General features: G+C 42.1%; 2 protein-coding genes across 6 annotated transcripts in view; both read left to right on the top strand.

The window, feature by feature from the left end:
- The window catches only part of CASP7 (caspase 7), a 30,921-nt gene extending 17,821 nt beyond the window's left edge, over positions 1-13,100 (top strand). For 2 of the 4 annotated variants that reach the window (XM_019556215.1, XM_019556217.1), the window contains 5 exons: positions 4,777-4,922; positions 7,947-8,075; positions 8,451-8,626; positions 10,074-10,212; positions 10,724-13,100. In XM_019556215.1, coding sequence (XP_019411760.1) covers positions 4,777-4,922; positions 7,947-8,075; positions 8,451-8,626; positions 10,074-10,212; positions 10,724-10,968 — 835 coding nt within the window. In that variant the 3' untranslated portion in view covers positions 10,969-13,100. Of the gene's footprint in view, positions 1-3,302; positions 3,310-4,776; positions 4,923-7,946; positions 8,076-8,450; positions 8,627-10,073; positions 10,213-10,723 lie in introns of all 4 variants that reach the window. The other 2 variants (XM_019556216.1, XM_019556214.1) reach the window with 2 other exon arrangements.
- A 2,236-nt stretch (positions 13,101-15,336) lies between these two features.
- Positions 15,337-17,536, top strand: part of PLEKHS1 (pleckstrin homology domain containing S1) — a 26,833-nt gene continuing 24,633 nt past the window's right edge. The window contains exon 1 of one of the 2 annotated variants that reach the window (XM_019556300.1): positions 15,337-15,540. The gene's annotated coding sequence lies outside the window, so the exon portion shown is untranslated. The remainder of the gene's footprint in view (positions 15,541-17,536) is intronic. The other variant, XM_019556297.1, reaches the window with a different exon arrangement.

The raw sequence follows: 17,536 nt of genomic DNA, 5'->3' as shown, positions 1-17,536 counted from the left end.
GTCATATTAAAGCTCGTCTTTGATACCCAGGGGCATGGGGTGCTCCATGTCAGTAATATGGAGTATTTTACAATCAACAAATACAGGATGGCGAATTCCCTTTTCAGTGGAATCCTCTTATCAGCCATACAAATGAATTACTTGTCCTCACACAGCATGTTAAAGGAACGTGCCAGGTAGAAAGAAATCACACTTGTCAGAAGTATCTTTACCTACTAATATTAACGGCTAAAATGACTGTAGTTAGAAGGGATGAGAGAGCTCTTTGTGAGTTTACTTTGTGAAATTACAGCACATTGTGTATAATCGATTTTTCTCTCTTTTTTCCCTTCTCTGTATAGCCGTTCTCATGTATTCCTGTGAGTCTTTGAGCAATGAGGGAAGTGAGAACACTTTAAAATGTGTTTGCAAAACCACCCAGGCTGGCAAAGGAACTCGGGAGCCCCATGGGGAAACACTTCAAACTCCATTTAACTCGTTTCTTTAATTGCCTGGGCTTCGGGTCAGTGGGCTATTTATTACTGCCCACATTTATCATTTAATCCCCAAAACCCCCAAACTTTTCTGGCAGTGGAACAGGGATTTCCTAGGCTTCCTCCGTACTTTCATAGTCCAGGTGCAGTTCAACTGCACAGGATCACTTCTGAATTTACATTGATTAAATGCATCCAATTTCCTCTTTAAAATCCCCCTTCCTACAGGTGTAGAAAGGCGAGAGATCCTTTTACATTTTGCTCTCTACCCTTCTCAATATATTTGACCATTAATTGACTGACTCTTCTCTTCCAGGCAGGGCTGCTGTTTCCTGTTACATTTTAATCATCATGAAGCCCAGTTTTGTCAGTCATATTGTTAAAAGACCACAAGTAACTCCGGTGTCAGGCATTTCCTAACCCCCAGTAACATTCAGGGCTAGTAAAGGAGTTGGTAAGAAGTTTCCTAGGGATCACATTCTCTCCTTTCTAAGTCTCACAAGCTCTTATTACTCATATTACTCAAATGGGTTTCTGCCTTTTGTGCTGGAGCATTTTTGGTACAGCAGGTTGTTTTCAGGAGCAAAGCCAAAGCCCACTGTTCACCATTGCTGGGAGCTGCACAAATCCTTGTTGCAGGCATGAAATATCTGTTCTTGTTAAATGTCATCTCCATGTTGGAAAAATATTTTTAAACTTCAGTATCTTCCATGGAGATGTGCTATAATACTTTTAGACTAAGATCCAAAAGTGACACTAAGCATTTCCACACCTAACTTTTCGGTGCCAAAGCCCCTGGGTATTTACAAACACAAATTAGGCACCTCTGCTCCATTTACAGTGAATGGGAACAGTTAGGAAGTAAAGAAAAGGATTCATAACAGCCAGGAGGGCCCCAAGGCAGCTCATATGAAATAGCGGAGAGGGGATTTGTGTGAAATCCCACCTCTTGTTCTCCTAGTCAGATGCCCAGATGAAACCCTAAATTATGTGCCTATGTGAAACTGGGATTTGGAGCCCCAAACTTCTTATTGCACTTAGATGCCTAAATTGTTTCTTTCTGTACAGAGGCCTGCACACAAAAAAAACGGTTCCTGGAGGGCAAGGAGGAAGTATGGGTGGTAGTAATGCACCCTAGATGTTTATATGGCTAATGAGGACAATCTGGAGATAAACAGGATAAAACTATTTAAGGAATGCATCGCTTCATGCTTCCATTTATAATCCAACCCACAACTAGTTTTAAAAAGGAATTTCCTTCCCTTCTGTTGCACAAATGTCTATTGTAGACATCTTAAAAAGTAGTATGCGGACCAGGGTCCTAGACTAGAAAGATTATCTATCTCAGGACTGCCCAATTGGTGGCCTCTGGGTTGTACGCAGCCCCCAAAAGGTTTGCAGGCAGCCCATGGACTGCTGCCCAACCTTCACTCTCCTGCTTTGCTGCCAGTTGCTCCTGCCGTGGGGCCTGGGAGGGAGATGAAGTGCCCAAGCTGAGTGCAAGGCAAAGAAAGGAGCCTGCCCTAGTGCAGGTGGGTGGTGCATGTGGCTGGGGGCAGGTACTGGGTGCACAGAAAGTGGGGGTCAGGCTGGCTGTGTTGTATGGTGGCATGCATGGCTGAGCGAGATCGGGGAGCCAGCCTCCCTATTCTGTGTGAGCAGTGGGAGCAACGCTGGGCAGTGGGGCATATCGGGGGAGGCGCCTGCCCACGTGATGTGTGGGCCCTGGCTCTGCAGCCTCCAGCTGCTGAGAAGCTGGACAGCCCCGATCTACCTAGTCCAGCATGGCAGTTCCAGCATTTCTGCACTTCGGCATAGGAGACCGAGCTGTCTAGCAGTTGATAGCAAACAACTTTTCACGTGCAATCTGGGCTGTTCATCCCGGATGTTCATGCACCAGAAGTTTACTTCCTTAATGACCTGGCTTGGAGAGGTACCAGCAGGCTCCCAGAATGACTTTGTTGTCTGCCAGTAACTTCAAAGTGGGTCTAATCCCGAGATATGTTTAGTGGTTGCCTAGTACCTACATTTGAACAAGATTTGCAAGTGCTTTTCTCTCAGAGGTCTGACATATGTGTTGCACCAAAACAAAAGCAGGTTGAGTATAATGGGAACTGGAAGAAATGCCTTTGAGGCTCTGATGTGGCCGACAAGGTTCACCTATTTCATATGACAAAAGGTATGAGTTTGTAAACAGTACCTGTTTTTTACAGGCTGTTGGGATGACAGTAATATTCTGAATAAATTTGGTCATCCATGAGATGGACAATACTTCATGTAAATAAACTGAAACCGTCTGTGTTAATGCCACTTTCTATATTGTGCATAACAACCATTATTATTACAGTAATGCCAGTTTATCCAGGAAGCCAGTTAAAATATGCATCTGCCAAGACCAAGAATTGTACACACCTGAATTCACTGTAGGTTGAGGAAGCAATGTACTGTGCAGTGCTCTGAATACTAATTTGGAAATACCATATTTGTTCTGATGTTAATAGACCCCCTCCCCCCCATTTGCAGGTTCAAAAGCAGCTTTTTTCCCTAACTATCAGTTAATTACTAGAAGGATCTTGAACTGGTTCCCCTTACAAAATCCCACAAGAGAATCAAATGCCCAAGGAATTGATCCAAATGATTAAATACACTAAAATACTTAAACAACAGACAAACAAAAAAAATGACTGCAAAAAAATTGTCCTATATTTTTATTACATGCACAAAAACACTTCAAGCAGAAAAGTCAAGATTAAAGAGGCCTCCATATAAGTTGTGTAGGTTGACCCTATGTACAGGGTAAGTGTAGTTTTATGTTTCTTTTGTAGGAAGAAAAAAGGTAGACATAACAGAAAAATGCTGTATACTGCAGTTAGCTCAAAATGACTTTTTCTTTCTTTTTATTCTCGACTCCTACAGAACCCAGTTGGAAAAAAGAGATTTTTAGATTATAATAAAGATCAGAAATCTTCAGAGTCAAAACTTAGTAAGCCCAAATTGTCACAGTAGGTGTTGATAACTATTTACTTAGTCCCCGTTGCAGTGAAACTCAATTCATGTCTTGAGTAGTATGATTGTTGCCTGGATCCTCAGCAGATAATGTGAAAGGAAGAGAGAACCAAGCATCCATATAGTTGCCACCTTCAAAATGTTGATGCTCTTGATAAGATCCCTGACGAGAGATTGTTAAAAAACCTAACTAGTCTGAAAAAAAGCATGAGGAGATAGAACAGTATTAATGAACGGAAAAGAAAGGAGAGCTCACTGCACTTAGTTCCGTTACCCCTTAACAAGGGACGTTTGAAGTTAAAGGGATGCTTGAAGTTAAAAGGCAGCTGCTTTTTAAAATAAAAATGACAATTTTTGCAGAAGAGTTAGTGCTGGTCTCCTATTTCCTCTGTCCCTTAATACCAGAACATGAGGGCATTTGGGAGGCAATTTTTAGATGGAGAGGAAAGGGAAGGAATGTATTTTTAAACAGCAGTTAATTACCTTGAGGCTCTTGTTGCTCCTGGGTAATAGTGAAATAAATAATTTTCTAGAAAGGCTTGGCTGTAGAAATTAAAGTACCAATGGGCACAGCTACACAAGATGCTTTACTGCCCAGTAGACCAGGCATCACCATGTAACCGTAGCAGCAGCTACCGTGCAGTAAATGAGGCCAATGTGTGGTTTTCTATGATAAGTAAATAGAGGTAGTAAATTAATTGCGCATTAGCTACTGCACAGTACCGCTTGTACAGGCGCTGACTGTCACTGAAGTACATAATAATATTAAAGAAGAACTGATCTCTCTCAACTTTGTAATACTACCAGAGAAGCCCAGAAACGATGCCGTTCCCAGATGTTCACACAACCCAGAGTTAAACACAGACATTTACACCAAAAAGGGACAGTGTGTTCAATTCCTTAAATAAACTCATTATTTATTGGCCGACAGAGTTCACGTATGTCAGGCAGTCCCAACTTATTAGTAACGGGGTCAATTCAAACTGCTCTAGCTGATTTTGAGGATACCTCCAAGGGAAGCCCTTTTCTTCCTTGGATTGAGCCCAATGAAATCAGTGAATGATCCATAGGCTGCAGGACTGAATTTAATTCTGGCTACCCTAGGCGATATTGGAGAGTCCATATTTTGTATAGAGAAAGATGAGATGGTCCATATGGCTCTTGCTAGAATAGAGAGGGTGGTACGGGTAAAAAAAATAGGTATTGAGAAAGCCAGATTTATTCTTGTGGAGTAAGGTAAGTGGATGCAGAGTGCATGACATGCCGTTGAAGATGCCTTCTGGTTTTGTTCTCATAGGAAAAGGAATGGAACAGAGCAGCAGTCAAAGACCTCTCCCACCAGCCGGTACCGAGTCGTTGCACCAACCTTCCAGTATAACATGGATTACAAGAAAGTTGGCAAATGTATTATTATAAACAACAAAAATTTTGAGGATAAAACAGGTAACTTTTTACATTTTTTTCGCACACTTTGCACTGACATTCCTTACAGAGTCGATTTTTTTTTTTTTTTTAAACTTGAGTTAATCCAAAACCATCTTTCGACATGAGCCTTTGATGAATAATTTTAAATGCTGTATATGGTTTTTAACTGTTTAGGAATTTGCTATGACTGTTTCCCTTCCAACTCACTGTTTTATCCCTTTTATTTAGCATCGGTGTTACAGCCGCTCCCAGCAGTTACCTTGTGTTAGACCAGGGCTGTCCAGCTTGTAGGTGGCTGAGGGCCAAACACCCCCACGGGCTGCATGGCAGGGGGTGCCCCAAGGCCAGCCATGGGCCACATGCTGCAGGGACACCCCCACTCACTGCTGCACCATGCAGGCCCATGCCCTTCCCATACCCTGCACCATGCAGGCCCAGGCCCATGCACACTGTGTGTGCTCTCTGCACTCATGCATTTCATGTAGCCCCAGGCTTACCCCCAACTACCTGGCAATGCCCCAGTGCACTTTCTCACCACCTGGGACGAGATAAGGAAGTGGAATCCAGGGGACAGAGGGGGAGCCCAGAGACTCCAGCTAGTGCTCCAGCTACAGCAATAGGGGAAGCAGCAGCCGTGCAGGAGATACAGTTCACATTTGAAAGAAAGCTTGCCTTCTTGCTTAACCCACTTCATAATCCACCTCTGCCCAAGACTTTTGTGTGTCTTGGTAAAAACTGAACTTTATTCGTGAGCTCCAGCACAATGATAACTTTTCTCAGCTATCATTCGTGCTCTGTTCACATTCCTAACAGAGGGTAAAAATGTAAAGATAGCTCCTGCTCTGAGACACTCTCCAAATCATCCAGAGGTGTATAGTTTTTCCCCAATACAGTCTGGAGTTCTGCATTTACACTTTTATTGTCCAGAGATGGGGTCATCATAGAAAAAAAAGCACATTGTGAGAATTCATATATGCAGGATAGCAGATTACTGTACGGTGGGAGAATTTAAAATCCTCACCTCTTTGCTTAGCACTGTGTGAACATACTGGCAATGGTTTTGTCTACCCCAAATAACTGAAATCAAGTTCTTAGTCATAGAGGTTGGGGATTTCTGACCTCTAAGGAAAGGGAGGCTGAGAATATAGCACAAACATTGACGTTGGCATTATGGTCCAGGTTTTTTTAGTATTTGAAAAACATATTATTAGTATTTTAAAAAAATATTATTAGTATTTTAAAAGACTGTCAATGCTGCCAGGGTCATTGTCATAGTATGCTACACTAAGGGGTGCTGCTTACCTGCATCTGAGTAGACAGGGGTTGAGAAACATGCAGCACCTTGTAGGACCTGGCTCCTTTTACCATTGGATCTTGCATTAATTAATTTGAGAATGAAAATCGTATAGTTTGCTCTGAAGATAGAGAAGTTATTCGTGAGTATTTTACAAGTTGGCTTTATATAGAAATACAGACTAGATAAAAGTACTGTAAGATAGATACACAAATGGTTGGATCATTATACTTAATAGTCATTATACTTAATAGTCAAACTAGACTCAATGTCTAGTTTGGAAGAAGTGTCAAGTGGAGTTCCTCTGGGGTCTGCCCTGGGTATTGTTTAATATCTTCATTGATGATTTGGATGATGGGATTGAGTGCATACTTAGCAAATTTGCAGATGACACCATGCTGAGTGGAGTTGAAAACACTCTGGAGGGTAGGGCAAGGATCCAGAATGACCTGCATAGACTGGAGTAATGGTCTGCAATCAATCAGGTGAGACTCAACAAGGATGACAGCAAGGTCCTTCACCTGGGACGGAATAATTGTCTGCACAAACACAGACTGAGAAATGACCAGCTAGGCTGCAGTACTGCAGAGAAGGACCTGGGGGGTTACAGTAGACCATAATCTGAATATGAGCCAGAAATCTACTCTTGTAGCAATGAAAGCCAATAGTGTACTGGGTTGTATAGTTTCTAGGGTCGGAAGGGACCTGAGCAGATCATCTAGTCCGACCCCCTGCCATGGTAGGAAAGAATACTGGGGTCAAACGACCCCGGCAAGATGTTCATCTAACCAAATATATAAGGGAGTTACAAGACTCCCTCTTCCCTGCCTTGCCATAGCATCACAGCTCCTCACAGTCTTTAGCATGCTTAATCTTATAAATTTATAGGGAAGTAGCCAACTGCTGCAACTACTATTTTACAGGTAGAGAATATGCCAGCTGCTCATGTCCTCATGGGGGCTCTGTAACTAAGTAGGACTTGAACTCGGCTCTTTTGCAGCCCAAGTTAGCACCTTAACCACTGGGTTATACCCAGTATAAATAGGTATGTCACTTCCAAATCAGGGAAAGTGATTCTACTGTTTTATTCAGCACTGGTGAGGCCTCACCTGGAGCAGTGTGTCTAGTTTTGGGCTGCACACTTCAAGAAGAATGGGGACAGTTTGGTAAGAGCCCAGCGGAGAGTATCAGCAATGATTAAAGGCCTCAGAAACACAACTTAGGAGTAAGGCTTGAAAGAACTAGGGTTATGTTTAGTCTGGGGATGAGATGAATGAGGGGGGATTTGATAACATTCTTCAAATATTTGAAGGACAATTACAGAGAGGATGGAGATGGGCTTTTCTCTGTGGCTGTAAGAGGTGGGACTAGGTACAATGGCCTCAAACTTCAGCAGGGAAAATTTAGGTTGTGGATTAAGAGGAACTTTCTGACTGTGGAGGTGGTCAAGCATTGGAACAGGCTTTTTCAATTTGTGAGAAGTTGTGGAATCACCATCCTTGGAAGTTTTCGAGAGCGGGTTAGGCATGGTCTAGTCAGAGATGATCCTGCCTTGAGCAGAGGTCCAGACAGGATGACCTCATGAAGTCCCTTCCAGCCCTACTGCCCTATGATCCTGTGGTCCGATATCCTTTACTAGCCAGGTCCTTTCTTGGGCAGATCAGTAAATTAATTCAGATGTTGACTGGTAACTGTCTGAGTTTGTCTTCATTGCTGTGTGAGCAGCTATATTCTTTGCTTTCTGCCAGGAATGGGTACACGCGATGGTACCGATAAAGACGCTGTAGAGCTGCAGAAATCTTTCAGACGTTTAGGGTTTGAAGTTTCTATATACAATGATCAAACCTGTGATGAGATGCAAAAGTTACTCAGACAAGGTAATGGTCCTTCCTGTTGTAATTTATCATGCAATGAAGACTTGGTATTTGAACAGTGTGTTTCCCCCTTTCATTGTGCTCTTGTCATATTTGACTGAGGGTGGCCCATTCCCACTTATCCAGCTTGCCTGGATCTTGAATTGGGGTCTGGCGCAGCCCAGCTCCTGCTCTGAAGACACTCTCCAAATCAACCAGAGGTGTGTCATGTCCTTTGTTGATGATCCTGTTGCATTGAAAATATCCCCGATCAGGACTAGATTGGGGGAGGAGGGGGTCCATTGTACAGTGAGATGAAGAAAGATGTTTGTAGCTTCATTATTAAGGAAATTCAAGATAGTTTTCTTTGCCTGAGGGGAAAAAAAAATTGATTTGCAGCTGCTGAGGAGAATCACAGTGATGCTGCTTGCTTTGCCTGCATCTTTCTAAGTCATGGGGAAGAGGGCCTCATCTACGGCATCGATGGATCTATGGCAATCAAGAATCTGACCATGCTCTTCAGAGGAGACAAGTGTAAAAGTCTCATTGGCAAACCCAAATTATTTTTCATTCAGGTAATGGCCTTAAAGTAAATACTGCTGTAGGGAGGGAAATCTTACCTTTAGTTTTGTAATGCATGATGGCTCTGTATGTTAACATGTCAAATCTCTTTGGATAATTCAGCAAATAATAGATGAGGAATACGTGGCTATGGATGATGTTTAGCTTAGTTTCTTTTTTAGAGATAATATCCTATGAAGCTAAAACAGATACATATCCGTGTGTATATTTCCAAGTAACTCTTGCCTCCCAACCTTTGTATGTTGCTTCTCTTCCTAGATGGCTACGTAAACTCTTCAGAGCAGGTACTCGTCCTGGTAGTATGGAGACAGCTGAGTGTGCTGGCTGAAGACGGTTGTCCTGAGCTCTTTGTACATAGACTTTTCTACAGATTATTGCAGTTCTCTCAAGAGAAATATTCACAATGCTACATTTTCTCTCTAAGGGTGGCCTGCAAGATTATAACGTATTTTTGCATTATAGAGTTAATGCCATTTTGCTTCAACTTAATGACTGCTTTGCTGATAAACAGTATCAAATTGACAGTCCAGGGGACATATATATTTTGGGATGGTATCAGGAATGCAAGTTTCCCTGTGCTGTTTTCCAGTTTACCCTCATCTGAAGGGTAATATTGCAAGATGATGCAACTCAAATCACCTCTTTTTTATATCAAGCTCCATTCCCCTACTTGATCCCTTATGTTTAACTTACCTGTGCAACTCTGTAAAGGGACATGTTAGAACAGGGGCGGGCAGTTATTTTGGGCGGAGGACCGCTTCCTGAGTTTCAGCAAGCTATTGAGAGCCACGTGACAGGCAGCCCAGGGCAGATTAATATTAATTTTTAGGGGCCCCGCAGGCCAGAGAGAATGACCTGGCAAGCCAGGTCCAGCCCCTGGGCCACATTTTGCCCACCCCTGTGTTAGGATGATGTCACAGATGTTTCATCTCTTTATTAATAGTTCTGCTGGAAAGTTGTTACCACTAGATGGGTACTTGCTGCATCTATGGCTGTCTCTTTTAATCTAGTTTCTAAAGCAACATTATTTCTTACCCCTCAGCTGAGGGTGAATTGGAAAACAGCACAGGGATACATGCATTCCTGATACCATCCCCCAAAAAACTTGATATTCAGTTCCCCAGAACATGCCTAAACTAGTAAAACTGGTTGTCGTTTAGTGCCTTTGCTAACACAGTCTTATCATCTCAGCCATCTGCAGAAATATTAGTGCAGTACTTGAGTGCAGACAAGATAAGTCACGTTTAAATACGTGTCGGCTAGTTATGGGGAACCTTCAGCTCCACCATAAGGCTAAATTAGAGCAGCTAACACGTTTTCCTTATCTTTACTAAGTGCAAGGTCCTGTTTAAAATTGTGTTGATTAACTGATACTTCGTTAAAACAAGATCCATTTCTCATTTTAGACAGGCTCTTATTTTTTCTTTACCGCTGTCTCAGGCATGCCGAGGTTCTGAATTTGATGAAGGGATACAAACAGACTCTGGCCCAGCAAATGATGCTCTGGAAACAGATGCTAATCCTAGATACAAGATTCCAGTCGAAGCAGATTTCTTGTATGCCTATTCCACGGTTCCAGGTAAGGAGTTGCCAAGGCTTTCCCCTTTTAACGCCTGTGGCATGAAAAGCAATTAGCAGGTATCGAATAGTTTATAATGAACCAGGAAGTCAATTGACTCCATCACCACTGCTTAAATAGCAATGCCATTGATGCTGCTTCCCTGCTCAAGCACACATCCCAATTTTGGAAGGCTAATTTTTGAGAAAAAGATGTGTGTGTGGTATGCAGATAAATAGGGTATATATTTAGATGTGCAGCAAACTCTTGCCCTTATGTGCCCGTTTTCCCTTTGCTAAAATAAGACTAGTGTACTGCGAGGATTAAAAAACTGATTGTACGCTCTGCCCTGAGGATGTAAAGTATGCAGCATGAGTGCTAAGAACTAAGTTGCTTCTTTCTGTGCACAATTGCTGCATATCCTTATGAGCAAGTGCAGGTACCTTTCTCTCTGCCACTTCTGTTCACTCAGACATGTCCGTAAGGAAATAAAAGATGATCCATACACTCTTTACCTGTCTTTCCTTTGTAGGTTATTATTCTTGGAGGAACCCGGGGAGAGGCTCCTGGTTCGTTCAGTCTTTGTGCGAAATATTAAATGAGCACGGAAAACAGCTTGAGATCATGCAGATCCTCACCAGGGTTAACCACATGGTAGCCACAAGTTTTGAGTCGCAGTCTGACAACCCGTGCTTCAGCGAGAAGAAGCAGATACCCTGTTTGGTCTCCATGCTAACTAAAGAACTTTACTTCTGCAAGCCTATTCAAGCGGAGTGATGTCTGGGCACGCTTTTCTCGGGGAGAGCTGATCATACAGTCAATTTTCATTTCGTTTAATAGCGAAAACAGATTTGTTTTGGTTTCTTGTGCCCGTGAAAGTCAATGTATCTGATTGCTGACCACTAATCAAGGCTCTTTCGAAGGAACAAACAACTCCCACCTAGCCCCTGAGCTGATATAAATTGCCATAGCTTCGTTTTCATAAATGGAGTTGTGGTGGATTCCCCCAGCTGAGGATCACCGAAGGTTTACCTCTGATAGCTGTCCATTATCCTACTTCCTATACACTCAAAGGGATACTGTCAAGCTCTACTATTTGATTCCTCCTCCCCTTGAAAAATTTAGAAAAAAAAATTGTGTCTAATTTCTGTCTTAATTCACTGCTGATTTTTTAAAATGTTATTTTACCTTGTTGTATCACTACAACGTGGAACCTTTTCTATGACTTCTTCTTTTATAAGGTAGAAGAGCAGTAAAATTGCATGTAATTCCAGCAACCGGTATTAGCACCTTGTAGGCAGTCGAGGGAGCAAAAATTGCATAAGGGTGTGAGTAAGGCAATTTGTGATTATTTAATTTTCCTAGGGATAAAATGTTAGATTCACAGATATCGATATTTGGAGTCCAGAGAATACTTTTCTCTGGCAAATCCAAATTTGGGCCTAAACATGTTGACAGTGCTAGCTAACTTCCACCAGAAATATGGTTAATTGTTTCTTTGCCACACTTAACACTAATGCAAAAATGCCTGCATCCTACCTCCTTTGAAAAATGTTTTGTAAAACTTAGAAAATCTTGATCCGTCTTTTTTCTAACATGGATAAGCTGCAGTACTGTACTGACGTACAGAGTCTTGACCAGTAACAGTTATTTCTCTTGACTGTGTCACTCCTTATGTATTCTGTCCAATGCTGAATAGTTGGATTATATAAAGATGTGGTGTTTACAAAAAGAGGAAAAAAAGTTTAGGGAAATGGTATAAATGTTTGTCACTTCCAAACAGTTAAAGTGTACTGTTCTCCAGAGGGTAGTAGATAAGTTTCTTTACTAAATTCTGACAAATAAATAAGCCTTCAGGATCCTTTATCCCTTGTGTTAATATGCTACCCCCAGGAGTCACAGCTTCACCACTGGGAAGTTCCTGGGATGAAATTATTGACCTTGTCCTTGTGACAAAATTAAACACAGTTGTTTGTGATTTTTTTAAGCTTGAACACTGGCCGCTGTTTCTGTAGCCAACATAAAAAAAACAGTGACCTGAGTTTTTGAGCTAGGTTTGTGCTGTAATTCTCTAAACTGTAATGGAAGGTGGGAAAGCAAGGACTCAAGTTTTGTAAAAAGCTGAGAAGAAATGTAGTGTTAATGTGGCAAATAACAACGGAATGAAACCTCCATCAGACAGAAACAAATGTCACTGGATCGTTTAAAAAAGGGCAATATGAAAGTGTTTGGCCTTGCAAAACCACATTTAAACCCTGCAATAATAGAATTACTCATTTTTTGCCTTTGAACGGTTTACAGAATAGAAAATGTCTCCTTTGTTATTAAAACCAGTTTTGCACCAATAGTCAATCCTTGGATGTTATCTTAAAACACTAGATGTTGCTGTTGGATGGAAACAAAGAAATAATGAAACAAATGTTTGTTTACTTGGGTTGAATACCTGCCTGTCCTGTAGGGCAGAGTCTGAAAGTACTGCATAGCAGTCAACTTTCGCCACGTATCAGAAATGCCTTGCTAGTACTGTCATGATTTTGGCATCTGGCACCGATGTCAAGCAGTACTTGTGTTTTTCTCTTTAAAAAAAATCTTTCATGAATATTCAGTAGCTATCCCAAAAAAAGTGAGTTTTATAACTTGTTCAACTTTACCTGGTAATAGGTGAAATAATCAGCCCTTTCCTAATTAGAATACTGTACTGTTGTAGGGTTGCTGGAACACTTCTAAAACATATATATGATTATCAGTGCCAAGTTATCACATCTGTAAGTATTTTCTACTCGTTATTGTGCCAAAATGAGGCATACCTCTCTTTCTTCTTAATAAATGGAAATATTTGTATCTGTAAATTAGACAAATCTGTTGTTAAAAACTTAAAGATAAGATTGGTAAAAATAATTTTTAAAAATTCCTGTGAGTATCAACTTGTATGTCATTTAAGTGATTGAAGTGGAAAATAACCAGCAGATGCTGTGGCATCATCCAAATGAGTTTTCCAGCCATACCATCAAAGCATTCCTGAAGATTTGGCTGGTCTCCCTGGCTTTGACTCAGCGGGCCAGATCCGAAGCTGGAGTAAGTCAGGATAGCTCAAGGGGACTGAATTGCAGCTCTGCTGATTTTACACTGACTGCAAACCTCACCCAATATATATCATGTTAGTCTTTACCCAACCAGCTTCATGACCAGGGAGCTGAGCTACCAGTTAGATTAATGTCCTTCTGGTGCGACTTGGAAATCATTTTGTGCTTACATTCCCTAACAGGGACTCGTGATATCAGGAACCTGCTTCTATTTCATTAAGAGAAATATTCTCCTGTCAACACTCAGTATTTCAGTAGTTTTCCAGAAGTTCATTCATGTCACCATGGTCTGTTAGCTGGTTTCCTGAGGCTTAGCTCATCTCTGAAGTTCCCCTAATAACATTCGGTTGCTTAAGGGGCTTTCTCCTGAATCAGGTACAATGTAGATGCCAGAAAAAGTTGTGCAACTTCCACACCCAACTGAGCAAAGATCTGTTCTGCCAGGAGTCCTGCAGGGCCAGCTGAAGACACTGCTGACCGAGGGCAGTTAAAAGGTTTTTCAAAAAATCAAGACATTTACCAAAGTAACTTCCTTTAAAGCAGCGGTTCTCTCTTCCCCTCTTTTTAATGCCCTTAATGAAAGCTGGCTGAAAGGGATTTTTAAACTACTAAGCCAAACTTAAAATAACATATAGTCATCAGAGGTAAAATTAACGTCTGGCATAGAGGGAAGCACAAGGTCACTTGGACTAGTTCATACCTGGTGGGTGTAAATATGGGTCACTGAACAGGTGAGCAGGGGTGCCCACGCCTCTTCTGCATGCCATGAACTTGGCCTTGAAGCTAGCCAGTGTGGGACTGGTGATGAAGAGCACTTTGGAGAAGGGCATCACATCAGCTGGGTTCCTCGGAGATTAGCAAAAGCTGCTTGCCCTCCAACACTTCTGAAGTGGGGAAAAAAGACATGCCTCATCAGCGCTCATCTGATGTTAATGAGTTCAGACAGTGACTTAAGAACATTTCAGGAATTCCCACTTATTCGAGAAAATGGCAGCTGTCCGGCTAAGGAGAAGAGCAAACCTCGAAGCGCTCCACTGGTCTCCAGTACTCCCAGAATTAGCAACAAGTGATCGCTGACAAACCAGGGGTCAGCTGGAAAGTAGCACTAGCAAAGCAAGCAAGAACATGCCTTCTTTAAAAACAGGCAAAGATGAAGGCTCAGCCCTTAGTCTTATTCCAGCAAATTCAATAATCCACAGATCAAAGATCAAACCCTCGTTCTGTGCAGATGGAAAGTTACTTTACCTTGAGGAAGTGAAGGGAAGGAAGTTGAAGACAAGTTGTTTGACCCATGAAGGGAAACCACAGCCCCACAGACCAGTTTCTGTGGATGCAACAATGTCACTTAACATTATGCCTGCAAATACATGTATCTGTAGAAATGATTCAGGAAAAAATAAACTCCAATCAGGAATTTTCCACTGGCTAGCTATGCTAGTGTCCTGGCTCCTTCTGAGCTGGTTGAACAGCATAAAATCACTAGCAGTGGAAGGAATAATCTGACCCAGTGCCTGTGACCAAGATAGTATTGCTTGAATAATGATAGGTGAGCTGTAGATAACTGTCTGCCAGGCCTTGCAATGACTGATATGAAATGAGTTGCTGAAAACAACCTAGTTTGGGTGATGAAACAGTATAGAAAGGTACCTGCACTGGATGTTTCAGCAGAGGCCAAAAGTGGGCTTCAGACTTAGCTTCCCTCTTATTCTTTGTGATGGTCATCCCAGGTTGGGAAGAAAATGAACTGACAGGGTGGGCTGGGGAAAGTCTGCACAGCCACTACACTTGTTCCAGCCCAAGTGTTACACACTCAGTTTTACATTTAACTTCCATATATTTTGGCTAGTCGGCAGCTTTGTTTGCTGGTAGCTGCCTTCCCAATAGACCTTAGTTTTTCCCCACATTAACCTGACGTGTTGCTTGCTCGATTGGCATTTGTACATGAAGCAGTCATTGTTCTCCTTCTCCCCAGGAGGTATTAATGGCTGGGTCAAGTATGTGCTGGTTTTAGTGCTTGTCAGCATACATTAATCTTCTATATTTCCTCTTTTGGACCAATCTTTCATTCCATTGGCCTGCAAAGACAAAAAGTGCCATACAGTAAAAGGTTGGGAATTTCCTCGTGAGTCATATTGCAGAACATTTGTATTTAGCAGAGGGGTATAAGTAGGCACTAGCACCGCAGGGCACCAATGCTGTGTCGGAAGGAGTGACCGAGTAACTGGAAACCCATGCAGGTGTATGTCTCCAAGACCTGCGCTTTCCTGTAAGTACTAACGTAGCTCATTTGGCTCAGCACAGCATTGTGTTTGAAGTTTAAGAATAATGTGTATCTTAATTCATTCACCGCACTTTGTTTGCATTTTAACTAAAGCTGTTAGATCTTTAAAGGCTGAGGGAAATCAAATCTCTTCGTATCATGCATACAAAAAGCCTGAGGATTTATAATCATAGAATTGTCATTGTCTTTCCTAAATGAGATTCAAGCTGCTTAAAAGGTTCCTTTCCACTAAAAGAAAGAATATGATTAAATGCAATGATTAAATTATTGTTTCCGAAATATGGGTTGAAGAATGTGGGTGATTAAGAGCTATTGAAATATCACATTTTTTTTGTCTTTCCACCTGCATATCTTGACCTTTACTCAAATACAGACAAGCCTTTTATTCGACTCCCTTTGTAGTCTCAGGGAATGCTGCTTTTGTGAACATTGTGGCGTTTGCCAGTCCATGAAGATTTTGTCAATCTAATTTAAAAGATTAGTCAAATGTCTTCCATTGAAACAGAAAGTGTCAGTAATATTAAAAGTAGGAGCCAGAACGCAAGTGGCTACGCAGTCATTTGTTTTTTCAGAGTACTCACTTTTTTGTGATGGGTGACAGATGAAACCCTTAGGTAGTGTGTATTGTCACGACATATGCAGAACCATAGACAACGAGGGCTGGAAGGGACCTCAGGAGATCACATCCAGTCCAATGCCCTGCTCAAAGCAGGACCAGCCCCAACTGCATCATCCCAGCCAAGACTGTCTAGCTGGGTTTTAGAAACCTACACAAATGGAGACACTGCAACTTCTCTGCGTAGTTTGTTCTCACTACCTAGTGAGAAAGTTTTTCCTAATGTCTAATCTAAACTTCCCTTGCTGCAACTCGAGATCATTGCTCCTTGTTCTGTTGTGCTCCAAAGCCTTCTCAAATGCAAAAATTCAGAGGTTTCCCCTATGAAAAATAGGTGCTTTATTGTTGCTTTAATGCTCAAATGCGGACACTGGAGTGGATATGGTAGTGTTTGAGGTGTTGTAGCTGTGATAGTCCAGGCATTATGCAAAAGGCATGGATTTCTTTAAGTGATATCTTATCCAGATCAACTACATTGCTGGGTTAAAGTCAGACAAGTTTTCTAATGCAGGAAGTGAGTTATAGGAGCTTGTAGTTAGACACTGCCAAGCAAGGGTAACCCTGACCCATGTCGGGGGGAAAAAGCCACTGTCCTATCAGTCACACATTTTATTTTGTGGGGTCAAAAGAAAACTAATGAAAATGGAGCAAAGAAGGCTACTTTAAATCCCTTGAGTCTGGAAAGGCACCTGCAAAGAAGCAGACCAGGGAGTTTGGATACTTTCAAATTTTCCCAGAAGAGGCACTGTACCAACATGCAGCAACAAATGAGAGATTACATGATTACTGCTATAGCTGATAGCCGGGTCAAAGCAAGATATTACAAGAAATGGAGCTGTCTCTGCAGGAAACAGTCTTACCTCAATCCTAGGGAAACTCTTTGAGAAGATCCTCAAGGAGCACATCTGCAATGAGTCGGCTTCAGGGATGATGCTCAAGGGTAACCAGCACGGTTTCATTAGGGGCAGGTCATGTCAGACCAACCTGACTGCCTTTTACGATCAGGTCACAAAAGCATTGGATGCAGGTGTCGCCATGGACGTAGTCTTTCTAGACTTCAGCAAGGCCTTTGACACCGTCTCCCACCCCGTCCTCATTAAAAAACTGGGCAACTGTGGCATTGATGCCTACACAGTCAGATGGATTGCAGATTGGCTGAAGGGTCGTACTCAGAGGGTGGTGGTGGTATTCGACCTGGGGGGAAGTGGGCAGCAGAGTCCCCCAGGACTCGGTCCTGGGGCCTGCACTGTTCAATCTCTTTATCAGCGATTAGGACAACGGGGTGAATTGCAACCTGTTTAAATTTGCTGATGATACCAAAATTTGGGGTGAGGTGAGCACGCTAGCAGGGACGGAAAGACTGCA

Source organism: Crocodylus porosus, unplaced genomic scaffold (genome assembly GCF_001723895.1).
Source record: "Crocodylus porosus isolate Cpor-Errol unplaced genomic scaffold, CroPor_comp1, whole genome shotgun sequence".
Taxonomy (NCBI): Eukaryota; Metazoa; Chordata; order Crocodylia; family Crocodylidae; genus Crocodylus; species Crocodylus porosus.
The sequence above is the reverse complement of the archived record's forward strand: the minus strand, read 5'-3'. Positions and strand labels throughout refer to the sequence as shown.